The 17,659-nt window shown below is 45.1% G+C and overlaps 2 protein-coding genes across 7 annotated transcripts in view; one reads left to right on the top strand and one right to left on the bottom strand.

The window, feature by feature from the left end:
- LOC149307821 (intermembrane lipid transfer protein VPS13D-like) overlaps nucleotides 1–6,138 on the bottom strand; it is a 107,805-nt gene extending 101,667 nt beyond the window's left edge. For all 4 annotated transcript variants that reach the window (XM_089534473.1, XM_089534475.1, XM_089534474.1 and 1 more), the window contains exons 1-3: nucleotides 6,051–6,138; nucleotides 4,329–4,503; nucleotides 1,474–1,548 (exon numbers count right to left, since the gene is read on the bottom strand). In XM_089534473.1, the coding sequence (XP_089390599.1) occupies nucleotides 1,474–1,548; nucleotides 4,329–4,425 (172 nt within the window). In that variant the 5' untranslated portion in view covers nucleotides 4,426–4,503; nucleotides 6,051–6,138. The remainder of the gene's footprint in view (nucleotides 1–1,473; nucleotides 1,549–4,328; nucleotides 4,504–6,050) is intronic.
- A 4,456-nt stretch (nucleotides 6,139–10,594) lies between these two features.
- Nucleotides 10,595–17,659, top strand: part of PRDM2 (PR/SET domain 2) — a 31,394-nt gene continuing 24,329 nt past the window's right edge. For 2 of the 3 annotated variants that reach the window (XM_089534467.1, XM_089534469.1), the window contains exons 1-2: nucleotides 10,595–10,727; nucleotides 12,234–12,307. In XM_089534467.1, the coding sequence (XP_089390593.1) occupies nucleotides 12,299–12,307 (9 nt within the window). In that variant the 5' untranslated portion in view covers nucleotides 10,595–10,727; nucleotides 12,234–12,298. Of the gene's footprint in view, nucleotides 10,728–11,468; nucleotides 11,550–12,233; nucleotides 12,308–17,659 lie in introns of all 3 variants that reach the window. The other variant, XM_089534468.1, reaches the window with a different exon arrangement.

Below are 17,659 nucleotides of genomic sequence, written 5' to 3'. Positions count from 1 at the left end.
AATGTTCCAGAAGAACAGGGTTAGCACTCGCACATTGAAAACTCTTTTTAATTAATTCTAATTATTAATAATAATAATCCTTGTTTATCACCACAGATCATATTATAGCATTTACTCCTGTCACTTAACTTCATTAATAACTTAATAACTTATTAATAACAAACAAATAACCTGATAGGGCTGAAGAGCGGGGTATAAATACCATAATAAATATAAATAAATAAATACCATTTCATTATTTTCCTTTCTGATTTGTTCACATCATTCGCATCATCAAATTTCAAGTATCTTTATCGCAACGCTTACGATTCATCTTTTAAATCCCAAAATCAACATTTCGCCCCATTCATGGCCCATAAAACCCATTTTCTGTTCCCAACTCTGAATAAACTTTCCCAGTTTATGTCACTTTATCCAATTCAGCCATTTCAAATAATTTAACCATCCAAACTTTGGGTTTGGCTTCTCCCAATTTTTGGTGTATTCTAATTTCCGGCGAATCCTAATCTGGCCACGACTATCGTGTAATAGAAAATCCTTTCTTGTTGTATGATTGTACTTTTTAAATACCTCAAGGGCTGCCCCAAAGAGCTATGGTTTTGTTCTCTGCAGCTCCAGAGTGCAAGGCCAAGTCTAATGGTTTTAAGTTACAAGATTTGGTTGAACATGAGAAGGAACGTCTTGACAGTAAGAGCGGTTCGGCAATAGAAACGAATGCCTAGAGAGGTGATGGAGGTCTCTCTCCTCCTCTGGATGTCTTCAAAATGAAACAAGTCAACTGTTGACCTTATCGGACACATTTTCCCCCATTATGGGCACGGGAAGGGGACCCTCGGAGCCGCGCAAGGCCAAGAAAAAACACATTTTTCTGCACACCAAAGTGTCCTCAAAATGGCCCTATTCCGTCATCTGGCACCAAGCCATTCCAATTCAGTGCTGAGACGCGTCCTTTGGCTTGAACGGAAGGCTTCCAACCGAGGCGAAGGACACACCCCAGTCCTGAATGGGAACGGCTTGGTGCCGGGCGACAGAATGGGGCCATTTTGAGGACACTTTGGTCCTGCAATAAAATGCATTTTTTCTCTGCCCCGAGCGGCCCCTTCCCATGCCCATAATGGGGAAAAAATGTCTCCAATAAGGTCCTATTTGTTGGGAATGTTTGACCTGGATTTCTTGCATTGAGCATGGAGTTAGCCTCAGTGGTTAACTATGTGTCTGAACAGACAGGCCAAAATAAAGCTGCTTCGGGTCACTTTGGAGGTATGCATCTTAATAGGCCAAAAGCTACCCCAAACCTTCACTCCAGTCCTTAGGACTGGAACATGGCTTTGGCGTGGCTTCTGACCTCTTAGGACACATGCAGCGTTTAAACAGCATACCTCCAAAGTGACCTGAAGCAGCTTTATTTTGGCCTGTCTGTTCAGGCCCTTTGGGACCCTTCCCGATTCTATCCTTCAACCCCAAAATACATACCAGCTTTGACCTCAAAAGGCAGCAATTCCTTCAACGCATCTTTCTTCAGCGGCAAATTTTCCAACTCCACGGCACCTGAAGGAGCAAGAAAGACATCGCTGTATAAAAACTGATAGATGTCCAATCTTTTCCCACCACCTTTTGGCACCCTGAGACTTCTTTGGGGAGAATGCCACATTGTAATGGCACAGCATAAAGAGGCAGATGTTCAATGCACTCCTATTCATCGGCACAAGACTGGAGGCGGGGGGGGGGGGGACACAGCCCATATAAATAATAAAATAACATAGCTTTTTGTGGGTTTTTCAGGCAATGGGGCCATGTTCTGGAAGAGTTTATTCCTGATGTTTCACCAGCATCTGTGGCTGGCATCTTCTGAGAATGCTGGCATGGAAGAGAGTTGTATACTCTGTGTGTGTGTGTGTGTGTGTGTGTGTGTGTATGTGTGTGTGTAGTGCGCCCACGTCATACATGGATGCACTATAAGCAGCTTTCAGCAAACGCTGAAAGCTGAGCAGGAGCATGCGGGGCGCAAGGGGCAGGGCGTCCCATTGTGATTAATGGGGTGTGCGCCCTTGGTGCACACATACCGCCACACCACCACACCGCATGCACGAGCCCCATTACTTTCAAGGGGGCTCGAGCATAAGAGTTTTTGTTACACGGGGGTGTGGAACAGATCCCCCACGTAACAAGGGCACACTGTATGTGTGTGCATGTATACACACACACACACATATATACACCCAACTCTCTTCCATGCCAGCACTCTCTGAAGTTGCCAGCCACAGATGCTGGCGAAACGTCAGGAATAAACTCTTCTTTAAATAAAATAAAATAAAAATGTATTATCTATATATAAAATACAAAACTTCTATTCAAATGTTACACTACTACAACCACAAATGTACTATTATACTATACCACAACACTCTGATATTACCCAATTAATATATTCTGACATTCATGATGTCCTCTGTAATGCAACACTGATATTTTGTCTGTTAAACTGCCTCGGTTTTTTTTGGCAACAAATCCAATCGCTCCAAAATAAGCGTTGCTGGTCTTTACTCAAAAAACTTCCTACAAGAAAGGAAGGCTGGCCCATTCTTCTATAAACATTGTAGTTACATGTGAACTATTATTCCGTTGTAAATATGCACTGTGTTTATGGTGTTGAATAAGTTATAATTGGTTATCAATACGTTGTTGCCCTGGATAGCTTTCGGGAAGGTCGTTTCCTATAAATGTAACTGTTGCTCCAGCAAAAGGCTGCATGAATGCTAATTGTATTGTACTTCCCAAACAAACTTCTGCAAAGCAAGTTTACATTCACAGTTACATTTTATAGCAACTTGTCATGTTCCTTATTGAAAGCTATACAGGGCAGCAATGAGGCCAGGAGATGCCAAGTGACCAAAATCTCATAAATGGATGGAGATCTCAGCCCAGTTTTACCTAAATCCACTATAGAATCATAGAAAAATAGAGTTGGAATAGACCATAATGGCAATACAGTCCAACCCCTTTCTTCTGCCATGCAGGAACTCTCAATCCAAGCATCCCCATTGACAGATGGCCATCCAGCCTCTGTTTAAAGACCTCCAAGAAAGGAGACTCCACTACACTCCGTTTCTTCCAGGGCTGCGGAGTTGTGAGTCAGAAGCAATTTAGGCAGCATTGGTAGAAACCAATTATTATTATTATTATTATTATTATTATTATTATTAATATCCCGCCTCTCTTTCCGGATCGTGGCAGCTTGCAATAAAAGTAAAAATACAATAATACTTACAATATTAAAGGCACACTTTCTTGTTGGTCTGCAAGAGTTTAAAATGCCTAAACCAGAAAGCTTTCCCAATCGGATAAATATTGAGCATTCTATCAATGCAAGTAGCCATTGGTGGGGATGAAATGCATTGCATTATCATTTTAGTACATTAAAATGGGGATTACTGTTGCGCACCTTCGAGTCATTTCCAACTTATGGTGACCCAGATTGTGGGGTTTGCATGGCAAGGTTTGTTCAGAGGGAGTTTGCCTTTGCCTTCGTCGTCTGAGGCTGAGAAAGTGTGACTTGCCCACTCACCAAGTGGGTTTCCATGGCTAAGCAGGAATTCGAACCCTTTGCCACCAGAGTCATGGTTCAATGCTCAAACAACCACACTGGCTCCAAATCAGGTATTAGTAACCAAAAATATACATTTCCTTGGAGGCAGTGCTAAAGGTTGGCGCACCAACTCCACAGATTTGGCTTCTCCAAAAGAATATGTCAATTACATAGTTTTTTGTGGGTTTTGGGGGCTCTGTGGCCATGTTCTAGAAGAGTTTCTTCCTGACATTTTGCCAGGCTGGCATCTTCAGAGAAGGCTGGCATGGAAGTGAGTGGGGTATATATAAGTGTGTGTGTGTGTGTGTGTGTGTGTGTGTGTAGTGCACAATCACATTAACATGTGTGACCCTGGTAGGGAGGTGTGTGTGTATATATATGTACCCCACTCTCTTCCATGACAGCATTCTCCAAAGATGCCAGCCACTGATGCTGGCGAAACGTCAGGAATAAACTCTTCCAGAACATGGCCACAGAGCCCAAAAAACCCACAACACACTATGGATGCCGGTCGTGAAAGCCTTCGACTTCACAATATGGCAATTGTTTATTTTTATGTTACTGTGGGATTTTTCATCTCCTGCTGGAGAAATTCATCGGAGGCATTCTCTGCAATCCAGAGAAAGAAGGCAGACCCAAAGGGCGAAGCACCAGCGCAAGTGTATGGCAGGCTCTAATGAAATCCTTGGGGAAAGTGGTCCTCCTGGTGCCAGTCACATATGGTGCCAGTCATGTATCTTACCTTTCAGAAGTGCGACCGAGAGCTGATCCGTGTTCAAGTTGCTGACATATTTGCCTAAGTAATTGTTGAGAACCCAGGCGATCAATCCCTCCAACATGACTACTTCCTAAGAGAAGGTGGCAAGGACTTCTTTGTCATTCCTGGCTGCTTTCTTCCATCGTTAAAGGACACCGACCTGAAAAACAGAAAGAGACAGAGCATCTCAGACATATATATGTGCATATATACACATATATACTGTGGAATTAAAGAGTTTTGGTCAACATCCCTATCACCAGATCCATACATTTTCATCAGACAGCCTTTGCTTCTGGCTCCTTTCACAACGTCTGCCAGCATTTCTTCCCATTTGCTATCCCTCTCATTAAGATGTGGCCAGACACACCTCTGCCGCTGGGACACCAGCCTCTGAAACCTATATTATTATAGGTGCATTGTGCATGGAGATGCCCCAGTGATGATTCACAACGCGACAGGCAGAGCTCCGACCTGTGCAACCGGATAGCCATGTAGTTTCGGGACTGCAGCCTCCAGCATCCCCAACCCTCAGGGTTACTCAGGACTCTCCCTGCCAAATGGGGACAGACAGGCAAGGGATTATGCGCTTGAAGCAAGATGGAGGCAAAAGGGGGAAAGTGGGAGGAGGAAGAGGAATCCGGGACATTTTAAGGGCAGCTGAGAAAGTGGGAGGGCAGAGGGATCATAGAGTCGGAAGAGACCCCAAGGGCCATCCAGTCCGACCCCCTTCTGCCATGGAGGAATTCACCAACAGAGCATCCCAAACCATACAGTCTTAGAACCGCAAGGGCCCTGATCCAGTCCAACCCCTTCTTCTGCCATGCAGGAACTCTCCGTCAAAGCATCCCATTGACGGATGGCCCTCCAGCCTCTGTTTGAAGACCTCCAAGGAAGGAGACGCACAGGCGTTTGGACAAGAAGGATGGCAGGGGGTTGCTCAGGACCATCCCTGCCAAATGGGGGGCGACCAAAAGGGTATGCCTTCGAAGCAAAGGAGGGCAATGCTGGCATTTTAAGGGCAGCTGGAAAAGTGGGAAGGCAGAAGGGCACCTGGGTCTATCCTTGCCCAATGAAGACGGTCAGAGCGCATGCGCCTGAAGCAAGTGGGGGGCAAAAGGGGGGAGAAATGGGGAGAAGAACAACATCCACAGAATCCCAGAGTCGGAAGAGACCCCAAGGGCCACCCAGTCCAGCCCCCTCCCCTTCTGCCATGCAGGAACTCTCATTCGATGCACCCCAAACCAGGGCATTTCAGGGGGCTTCCAGGAGAGAACGCATGGCTTCCAAAGAGGTTTTGAAGCCGACTGAGAGCCGAAGAGGGAGAGCGGGAGGAGGGAAAGGGGGGCCAGGGCATTTTAGGGGCAGCTGGGAAAGTGGGAAGGCAGAGGAGCCAGTGGGGCTGCCCTTTCCAAAGGGAGGCTGTAGCCAGGGAGCATATGCCTGAAGCCAGTGGGAGGAATCCTAGAGTTGGAAGAGACCCCTCGAAGGGCATCCAGCCCAGCCCCCTTCTTCTGCCATGCAGGAACTCCCCATCAAAGGAGGGGAGGGGATCCAGGGCACTTCAAAGGCAGCTGAGAAAGTGGGAAGGAAGGAAGGAAGGAAGGAAGGAAGGAAGGAAGGGCTGGCTGTCCCTCCCAAGCCAGCCCCTGAGACCCCCTTCCTTCCCATGATGCACCTGCCTTACCTGTCCAGGTGAGTCCTCACCTGAGTGAACAGCCTGCTCCTCCTCTCCTTCTGCTGCTGCCGCAGTGGCTTCTGGGAAAGGCACCTTTAAGGCTCCTCCTCTGCTTTCTGACCCTCTCCAGCAGGAAGTGCTGCTCCTCGGCTGCGTCACTCATCGCGCAGCGCAGGACGATCGATCGAGCGCAGAGGGCATCGAACGCGCTGGGAGGGAGGGAGGGGCCGCCTCCTCCGTTGCCTAGGCGACGCAAGCCACCACTAGGCCGCAGCCCAACCCTGACCTAAAGTTTCACGACTCCCAGGAAGAGAGGATGCTGGGAGATGTAGTCCACAAAGTCAAACACACATACACACACACACACAAGGGCTGCTTTGCTGTGTAGAAGAAGGTGATGCTTTAAGGGTCCCTGGGGTCTGCACTGAAGGAATAACCCACTTTGATATCACCTAGCGCTCAGTGCTGTGGCATCCTGGGATTTGTAGTTCTAGTGGAATAACCCACTTGGATGCCACCTTCAGTGCTCAGTGCTGTGGCACCATGGGATTTGTAGTTTCGGGTCAGCCAGAGCTCTCCTTGCCAGAGGAGGCACCAAACTACAAATCCCAGGATTCCATAGCATTGACCCCCCCCCAAAAAAAAAGTGGTACCAAACTGTGTTATTACTGCAGTGTAGATGCCTTGGGAAAACAATTTTCTAAATTGTAGGTTCCAGAACCCCCCCTCCAGCATTTGGGGTGTGTGTGTGTGTGTGTGTGTGTGTGTATATATATATATATATATATATATATATATATCAACAGGCAAATGAAGGTGACATGCTGAGCCAGGCTGCACGAATAAAAACTAAAGCACTTTGGCACTGTTTTTTGGGCTTAATGCATTTGGGATTCATAGTTTTGTCAAGCTACAAGTGTGGCAAAACCGATTGGATCCATCTCAAACCAGTCTTAGGGCGGGATGCAGAGCTGAGGCTGCCAGGGCCGCCTCAGTCGACGACCTCCGTCTGGGCATTGATCGGGGAAGTCTGGCCCTCTTGGCGCTCCTCTCTGGGGCCCTTCAATGCCTTCAACCAAGGCGTCCTTCTTGGGCACATTGGGAATCAGGGCCCCGGCATGTCTATCTGGATAAATATTACACCTGTTGTACCTCAGGATCAAAATTCAAGGTGACCTGAGTAGGAAGCTGGGCCAAAGCTAACAAAATGAACTCCAACGCGGAGGGAAATGTCAGGTACTGCAGAAAAAACCAAAATGCACAGATATAGGATTATGGGGCACACCTGACTTAACAAGACGGCATTTGAAAGGGATCTGGGAATCCAAGTCGACCACAAGTTGAACATGAGCCAACGGTGCGATGTGGCAGCTAACAAGGCCAATGCGATTTTAGGCTGCATGAATAGAAGTATAGTGTCTAGATCAAGGGAAGGAATATTGCCACTCTATTCTGCTCTGGGCAAGCCCTACCTGGAATACTGCATCCAGTTCTGGGAACCACAATTCAAGAAGGATGTTGAGAAGATGAGAAGAAGGATGCTGGAAGCTGAACTTTTTCTCCATGAACGAAGGCTGAGAGAGTGTGACTCACCTAAGTCCAAGCCAGGCTTTTAACGACTTGAGGTGACCTGCAGCAGCAGGTCCCCTTTGGACCGATTCATGTGTGAATGTGAACCACAAGTGGGTTATTTTAGAGAAGGCCAAAATGTGATCGGGGCAAATGTAGCGGGAATCACGCTCTGCTGTTGAATTGATCCAGCAATCTGGATCATGAACCGCTTTTTGTTGCAAGTGGGAATGAGGCCGGCTGGGACATTTTCCAGGGTGCGTTGTGTGGAGACATGCCTTGCGACGAACTGAAGGTTGTGCCAAATGTCAAGAGGAAAATAAAGTCCAGTAGCATTGGAGATGGCACAAATCCAGAAGGCACTCCAAAAGAACGTGGCAATGGCTTTATTTTATCCATGTGCTTCTATGCATTGCCTTGGAGCTCTGCCACACTGAGAGGCGATAAATAAAACCCAAAACACAATGAGTACCCAAACTATATATGTCCTCTTCCTCCCACAGTCCATCCATGCAAACCCTTCTTCCTATGCGTAAACCCAAAGGTGTCTGGGGCAACCATTGCCTTCAGTGGGAGATGCTTTGGAAATAATGGGGCAACGGCTGCCAGCACCCAGTTCCTTCGGTTCCTTCTGTTGGAAGGTCCATGCAATTCATATTAGGTCAATGAAGAAGCCGGGGGCCAAGGAGTAGGAAGTTATATAGATTTAAGCCCCTTGTACTGTGCCTGCCCCATTTGCAAGGGGCCCCAGGCCAGAGGGGAGGAAGGAGGACAGGTGGGCACCTGGAACTGGCTCCTTTAAGGGGCCAAAGGATCTATCTGGCCATATATCTATATCTCAGAATTGTAGATACATTTATCTATATCGCAGAAGTGTGTGTGTGTGTGTGTGTATATATATATATATATATCTCAGAACTGTATATTCATATATATCTCAGAAATGTATATATATATATACATATATCAAAAGTATATATATATTTGTGTGTACATATATAGGTATGTATGTGTATATATTTAAATATATATATATACAGTATATATATATACACACACATAATCGCAGAGGTGTGTGTGTGTGTGTGTGTATATATATGTATATATGATATAAATCTATACCGATATATATATATATATATATATATATATATCTGCTTCTGCTGCAGGAAGTGGGTTGGCGCCCTTAGCGAGTGCAGGGACTTCTTAGCTTTGGACTACAATTCCCATCACTCCTGGAGGGCTCAAGGATTCTGGGAATCTCCAGAAAGGAGTGGAGGGGCCAAGGACGCAGAAAGGCTGGAGGGAGGCCTCCCCTGACCTCTGCATGGCCTGCTGGGGATGATGGGAAGTGTCCTCCAACCCTAGTCCTGAAGGGCTCTGGACAGAGAACGGAAGGCTTGAAACCTCCCCGACATTCTATCCCTGATGAGGATGATGGGAAGTGTCCTCCAAGACCCCTAACATTGACGTTCAAGTCACCAACCCTGGGAAGGGGGATGATGGGTCCTGCAGTTCAAGAGGACTGCTGCTCTGTGTCCCAGTCCTCTCTTTTCACCTGTCCCTTCCTGGGCTGATTGGCTGCCTATTTCTGAGGGGCGATGCCAAGAATGGCCGCCAGATGGCGCTCCAGGACAGGAGTTTGTATTGAGAGCCCGAAAGGCTGCAGCCATTGCCTTCTTCTTTGTGAGCCTCATCTCCCTCCCTCCCTCCCTCCCTTCTTCTTCTTCTTCTTCTCCTTTCTTTTTAATTTAATGAGTGTATTAATTTTTATTATTCATTAACTAATTAATTGTTGTTGTTTATTGTTATTTATCATTTATTATTATTAGCCCAGTCCTTTCCCACAATTTGTATAAAAAACAGAAGGGTTACATTGTAGCTTTTATATATATATATATATATACACACACACACACACACACACACACACACATAATGCTACAGTAATATATATATGTATATGTGTATATATATATATAGAGAGAGAGAGAGAGAGAGAGAGAGAGAGAGAGAGAGATGATAGATGGATAGATATAGAAAGAGATGAGCAGAAAGATAAATAGAAATAGAGAGAGGGAGATGGATAGATATGGATAGAAAGATGTAGATAGGTATATAGAGAGATGGGCAGGAAGAGAGGAAGGGAGATAGATAGATAGATAGATAGATAGATAGATAGATAGATAGATAGATAGACACACATATAGAGATAGATGGATGGATAGATAAATGGTAGAAATAGAGAGAGATGGTTAGATATAGAGAGACAGATGTAGATAGATAGGAATAGAGAGATGGATAGGAAGGAAGGAAGGAAGATAGAGAGAGGGGGTAGATAGATATAGGAAGAGAGATAGATATATAGAAAAATTGATAGAAAGGAAGGAAGATAGATAGATGTAGGAAGAGATAAATATAGAAAGAGATGGTAGAAAGGAAGGTAGATACATAGACAGAGAGAAGGATAGATAGATAGATAGATAGATAGATAGACAGACAGACAGATAGAGATATAGAGAGATATGTGTAGATAGGTATAGAGAGAGATGGATAGGAAGGAAGGAAGGAAGGAAGGAAGGAAGGAAGGAAGGAAAATGGATAGATAGATAGATAGATAGATGTAGGAAGAGATAGATATATAGAGAGATGGATAGGAAGGAAGGAAGGAAGGAGAATGGATAGATAGATAGATAGATAGATAGATAGATAGATAGATAGATAGATAGATAGATGTGTAGATAGGTATAGAGAGATGGATAGGAAGGAAGGTAAATAGATGGATGGATGGATAAATAGAGGGATGGCTAGATAGATAGATAGATGATAGATAGATAGATAGAGGGGTGGATGGATAGACAGATGTAGGCAGATATAGCGAGAGGTGTCTAGGAAGGCAGGGAGCTCCATATCCCTCCATCTCTGAGTCTAGCAGCTGTCTGCCTCTCCCTCTCCCTCCCCCTCCCCCTCCCCTCTCCTTCTGTCGTCACTTCCGGCGCCGGAGACAAGATGGCGTCGGTCGGGGCCCCGCTCCTCCTTCTTGCCAAGGGCCGGGGCCTGGCCTCCTTCCTCCGCCTCCTCCGGCCCTGAAGGAGGGAACGGGGAAGGCCAGCGGGAGGAGGAGAGGAGGAGGGCAGGTAAGGCCAGGCCAGGCCCGGGAAGAGGGCTCCGGAGAGGCTGAGAGAGTGTCACTCCGCCGGAGGTCAGGGGAAGGAAGCAGGCAGGCAGGCAGGCAGGGACTCCAACACAGGCACCCAGCCATCTGTCATTACTATCTATCTATCTATCTATCTATCTATCTATCTATCTTTTCTCCCTCTCTCTCCCTTTCTATTTCTATCTATCTATCCATCTCTCTCTCTATCTCTATCTATCTATCTCTTCTCTCCATCACTTTCTCTTTCTCTTTCTCTCCATCTCTTTATATATATGTGTGTGTATCCATCTCTCTTTATTTCTCCCTTTCTCTCTCAACATATATATATATATATATATATATCCATCAATCTTTATCTCTCTCACTCCACCTCTCTAACTGCACATATATACAAATATACATATATGTATATATGCATATATATATATATATATATGTATATACACATATATGTATGTATGCATATGTATATACATATATACATATATACACACACACATATATATACATATGTATACATATATATATATATATAAACACACAGGCACATATATATGTATATACTCACATACATATATATATATGTACATGTATGTGTGTATAAGTATGTCTGGTTTTTTGGTTTGTGAATTGTTTTAGACTTTGTGTAATAAAATTATTCAAATAGAATCATATATATATATATATATATATATGTATAACCCGGGTTTTCTCTTGTCAGGATCAGGAGGCGGCTTGGCTGCCGGCTTTCTTGGTGGCGCTTTAAACATGGAAGGAAGCGACTCTGGCTTCTTTCCGAAAGGTGCGTCCCGTTTTGGGGGTTTTGCCGCCTCCGTTCATGTCTTTCCCCAGAGACTAATTCATGGAGTAAACCTTGAGCAAACAAATACTCCGCTCAGTCCAGGTAGTAGCCCTTGGGATCTACAGATCCGCTTGGCCACGGTTTCAAAATCACCTTAAATGGAAACCTAAAGGGAGCTGGGGCTAAAACGGCCTTCCTGAAATCCCCCTTGATTCAAACCTTGGCCTCCGTTGCCTAATATCTTTCCATTCCTTTGCTCCCAGGTGTTTTGGACTGCAGCTCCCAGCATCCTTGACCATTGGCCAAAGTGGCAGGGACTTCTGGGAGATGAAGTCCAAAACGACCAGAGTTTGGACATCGCTGCTTCAGACTGCCATTGATTTTTTACCGTTTTGAGTCTCGAAATGGTTTCATTATGCTTTAGTTTGCAGCATGGCAAAATCGAAATCAGAGGCACTATCATTAATTTATGGCCGAATAAACAGATAGATTGATTGATAATGATAGTAATAATAGAACTATATTGCCTCTGAAGCCTATCACCACCATGGAAATGCTTGGAATACAATAGCAATTCTCTCCCTCTGCCTCCGATTGATCGCCTATCGGTTTGAGGATTGGTTCAGATCGCTTACATAAACCTGTAGTTAGGCATCTGTAACATTGCCTGGTTTCTCTTTTCAGGGTCCGTGTAAAGGCAGGCGTTTCTCCGTTGTGCGTAACTTTTCAGACCGCGACCGGATTCCAGAATGAATCAGGTGAGTTTCGAACGCAAGGCCTTTCCCTTAAAGGCTAATGATCCAAGCGGCACGGCCTCTTGCCCTCTGCTTTCCTTCCCTTGTCAAAATGGCCATTCCACCCAAACGCCAAACTTCGGAGTCCTCTTTATTGAAACGCAAACCGTTCTGCCTCCGTTCTATAAATGCAAACGGTTACGTTCTCCCTGGCTTTTAGCGTGTGCGCATTCAAACTGTGGCATGCTTTCCCCTTCCGCTTGCGCATAACTACTCCAGGAACGCCGTTCTTTATAAATGATTGTTAATGATTCGTTTCTTTGAAAGGAAGGATAATTTATCCATTTCGTATGGATCGTAAAGTCTCAGGCGTGTTACAGACGGGCCTATGAGGTGCTGTCATTACGCGCGAGGGGCGATGCTTCCTGATGCGCCTTGCCCCTCGCGTGTAACGAGTGTGTCAAAATAGCGGCGCCCTATACAGATGGGCACCGCCATTTTGACGTCGCGGACGCAGAATGTCCAGACGTTGCGGGTGGAAGTGACACCGCGAGTGCGCGCCTCACAGCACCACTTCCGGGCCACAGAAAGAAGCACCATTTTGGTGCTTCTTTCTTGCTGCGCCTGGGAACCGCGCGGTTTGGCTGCTGAGGTTCCCGGACGCAGCAACCGGCAGTGGCGCGAGACCGCCCATTTTGGGCAGTCTGTAATGCGCCTCAGTTTCCATTCCTCCATTGGCGGAGTTTCCTCCGATTCCCAATCCCTCGCATACATTACTCCAGCTGCCCAAAATGCCAGTTTCACTCCCTGCCTTTCCAAAACCTGTTCCGTCTACTATATTCGAAAGGTAGGTCTTAGGGTCCGCACATGTATTAAATTCAAATATCTTCATATATGGATCAGTTTCTAGATGTTGTTTAGCCCTTTCCACACATCCATCAAACATGCCTCTATGTACCTAATTCTGTAGCGCATTTCCAACAGAGCCCTTTGTTTCCTTTATACCTTTTAGGCCCCATACAGACAGGCCAAAATAAAGCTGCTTCAGGTCGCTTTGGAGGTACGCTGTTTCAGTGACGCATGCGTCCTAAGAGTCTGGAAGCTGTACCAAAGCTGCGCTTTAGCCCTTAGGACTGGAGCATGGCTTTGGTGCGGCTTATGGACTCTTGGGACGCATGCGTCGTTGAAACAGCATACCTCCAAAGCGACCCGAAGCAGCTTTATTTTGCCTTTCTGTACCAGGCCATAGATAATCTGTATGGAGTCAAATGCCACCTGGACATTGACTGATAACCGTTTTCCCTAATATCAACAAGAATGGTATATTTAATCCTCATCCTCCATGTCTTCTCCCGCCGCTCCAAAACGATGCTTCGATTCAGGCCTTTTGCCCATGTGGTTTGTATCGTCGTTTTGTGCCTGTGTTTGCATGATACATGTTTTATCGGACTGTTAAAAGACAGGCAAACTATAGGATGGTTTGTCACCGGACCCTTTTAAAAGAATGTGTTTTATTTTTGTAGGCCTGGTACTTGCCTATAAGTCATTCGATAATCATAACTATCCAATTTCACATCATAGACCAAATTGACAGAAAGCAGTCCCATTGCGAGACCGAAAATACATGCCCTGCGTCCAAATAAATAGCGGCTTGGCTTTACATTCTTTGCACACTTAGAAGGAAACAATAATAATAGCAATAATATAATATCTATTTATATCAATATCCTTATAATTGAGTCCGACAACCAGTCCTTCCATGTTTTCTTGGACACAAATTCGAGCCGGTTCGGCCATAATTTCCAGTTATCACAGCACTGGTTTATTCTGCCTTTACAGGAGTTTTGCGCACTTATGCACATGTGTGTTGGGGCAGTTATCTCCCTTTCTCTGCATGCTTTCTTAAGACCTTGAAGAGAGGATCTACGTTTCATGTTTCAAACGCTTACACTTTTCTCTTAGAGGCGTTGCCGTTGAAAAGATACTTGCCGCTTTGGATCTGTTTGCTGGTTGCTTATAGTTTGCCCAGTCCTCTCTTTAAACTGTTTTTGAATTGCATCCACATTTACAATTCTCATATCAAAGACTGTATTCTTTGGCAAGGAAGGATTGGGATTTCTTTGCCCTCTAAGAGAGTTTTCATTGCCGTTTGTATTTGAGGAGTAAGATATACAATTATTATTATCATCATCATTTGCAGCATTAAACATTCCCTCCATGTTGCGTTCTCTTCTTTCTTTCCTGATTCATCTCTTCGGAGAAAAATGGACGGCGTAAGCCATTGCTTCTCGGGATACTTGGGCCATAACCGGGCATTATTACTCTTTTCCAGTGTGCTAAATTTGGCACCAAAGTTGTGCCCATTCGGTAGAGTTGCTTCTTCCTTTCCTGAAAACGTCCGAGGGACCGGAGCCAATGTCTCAGCTGATGTCCAGGGACCACCATCTTGAGTCATAATGCTATAAGGCAGTGGTTCCCAAAGTTTGGTCCTCCAGATGTTTTAGACTTCAGCACCCAGAATGCCTTACCGTTGGCCAAGCTGGCTGTGGCTTCTGGGAACTGAAGTCCAAAACACCTGGAGGACCAGAATTTGGGGGACGCTGGCATAGGGGAGCTGCAGGGGGGCAACAAACAAGGATGTGGCTTGGGACATAAAACCAGGCAGTGGTGCTGGGCATCATCTTAAGCAGCTTGGGAGATACAGTCCAACATATGTGGAGTATGTGGAGTATTCAGTTGGCTGCCATTTGGATTTAATACAGGTTGGGGCAGGCAACCTGTGACCCTACAAATGCTTTCATACTGCAGCTCCCATTAGCCCTAACCAATATGGCCCATTCTGGGAACCAAAAGTCAAAGGGCCACCATCGATGTAGATTCTGGAAGCTGTTTTCACAGCGATCCATGTTGGTGAAGAGTCTACTCACTTGCTAGATGTCTTGAAAGGGAACAGGAAAAACAGGCGCTCGTATCAATGTCCTTTGTGACTTTCTCACATGTCTTTGTGTATCCTGTTGTTTAGGGAGACTACAGATGTCCGGTTGATGTGGTGGGCGTCTAGCGTTGAAGGCAATGTAGACTCATCCCTCTGCATTCGCTGAGATTAAGGGCACAGGACCCCCGTGGATGTGAAAAAACCGCAAATAACAAAAACACTATGTTTTTACCTGGGAGAATCTCTAGGTCCTCCAGGGCAACTCTGTGGTCAACATCTGACAGGCGTTGACCATAGAATTTCACCGGAGGAGCTACAAAGGCCTAGTAGGGTAGTCTCTCTAGGAATCTCTAGGTCCTCCAGGGCAACTCTGTGGTCAACATCCGACAGACACTGACCATAGAACTGCGCTGGAGGAGCTACAAAGGCCTAGTAGAGTATCCTCTCTAGGAGTCTCTAGGTCCTCCAGGGCAACTCTGTGGTCAACATCTGCCAGACGTTGACCATAGAATTGCGCTGGAGGAGCTACAAAGGCCTAGTGGAGTGTTCTCTCTAGGAATCCCTCAGTCCGTCGCTGCGATGTTTGGCTTAAGTTGGCCACAGAATTGCACTGGAGGACCTAGATATTCCTAGAGAGAACATATTAATCAAATCCGTGAATAATCAAAGCCGCAAAAGTTGAAGCTGTAAATGTGGAGGGACGAATGTACATCTTAATAGTAGATGCTTGCGGACTTCTCAGGGATGTTCCTGGAGAAACAGGAGGGTGGACTAGATAGGCTGATCTAGCAGACCCCTTACATTATTATTATTATATCAATTGAACATTAAAATGACCAAACATTATATTTAACACTTGTTACCTATATATGTAGTTGCCTATGTACATTGTTCTGGGGGATACTGCAGGCACCAAATGGTGTCTGCAAAGATTTGGAAAGGTTTTTGTGATATTGTTCATACTTGGAGGTAAAATCCAGCTGAAAACCCCAAGGATTTACAGCAGACTATCCTCTCTCAGGACATGTTTTGTGTTTGTTATATCTGTAATATCGCTTGGACGCTTGCATGCCCATCTTTTAAGAACCATTTGCAAGGCTGCGGCATGTACATGTTTTGTGAGATTATGTTAAAAAGCGCCATAGAGCGAATAGTGGGATTTTAGCCGGTGCGAATCCCGCAAGCATTCATCCTACTGCTGTGGGAAATCCTTAAACTGTCAGTTGCGGCGTCAAGGTTTTTGTATTAATGGCGTTGGCTGCCATTGGTGATATATGAGGCAAAATTGACTTAGAAGAAAGCTCTTAAGACATCAGTGACTCATTTTACGACAGCTTCTTAGGAGGATGAGTTGCACAGAGGATCTTTGATGCTGTTTGCATTGGCAATGCTCCTCTCTGGCCAGCAGTTACTGAATCCGAAGTTAATAATTTGATAAGTTTACCATTTAAAGAAATGGGTGAGTTTACAGTTTAACCAATCTAGCAAAATATATGGAGGGGACGTGGGATTAAATTTTAGCTGGGCGGCCTTAAATTTTGCAGATCTTTGGACTAGCATTAATGGTGCATTCTTTATCGCAACCGGTTTGTGTGTTTGCAGGATGGAGGGAGCATTTTGGAGAGATTTTGCTTTTGTTAAATAGCTTGGAGACAAACATCTATGTCAGTGATGGTGAACCTTTTGCAGACCGAGTGCCCAAACTGCAACCCAAACCCCACTTATTGCAAAGTGCCATGTCCCTCTGGCTTTCTAGTAATGAACTATGGCAAACTCGGTGCTGGGGTGACAGCATGGTGCCCACAGAGAAGGCTCTGAGTGCCACCTCTGGCACACGTACCATAGGTTCGCCACCACTGAGAAACATCCTTCACATAGATCTTAATCTACCTTCTGCCTCCTGCATTAACATTAGGAGAACCAGTCACTTATGTAGGATCCACAGTTTTCTTAGGCAAGGAATCCTCAGCTTGCCAGTTCCTTCCTCTAAATAAGTGATACCTTTTCCAATATATATATATATATATATATATATATATATATATATATAATATTTCAGTATTTAGCATCGTATTCTTCTTTTCTTCTTCTTCTTGCAGTGCCTTTTCTTGGCGGCTTGTAATGCCAGGTCTGTATAACTGCTATTATTTTTGGGTGCCTGATAACAAACGCATTCTGAGTGTCCTCATGTACATACCTTTCATTTTTTATCGCTCGTTGCTTTTTAAACTGCCAGTTTAATATTTTCTTATACTCTGACGGATGAGAAGGAGGCTTCTTAAAGTCTTGCACAGCGGCGTTCTTGGGGGAGTCCACTGAAAAGCTGGTCAGCTTAAGCTGAATTGCTTGAAAATACAACGAATTCATGGAATTAGTTGCAAGTGCTACATGTTGGGGAAAGGAATAAGGACCTCTTCCAAAAAGGACCTCTTCCAAAATAA

Source organism: Sceloporus occidentalis, unplaced genomic scaffold (assembly GCF_023333645.1).
Source record: "Sceloporus occidentalis isolate IW3139 unplaced genomic scaffold, rSceOcc1.0.p SCAF_8, whole genome shotgun sequence".
NCBI lineage: Eukaryota > Metazoa > Chordata > Lepidosauria > Squamata > Phrynosomatidae > Sceloporus > Sceloporus occidentalis.
This window is presented reverse-complemented; position numbering and strand designations above follow the sequence as displayed.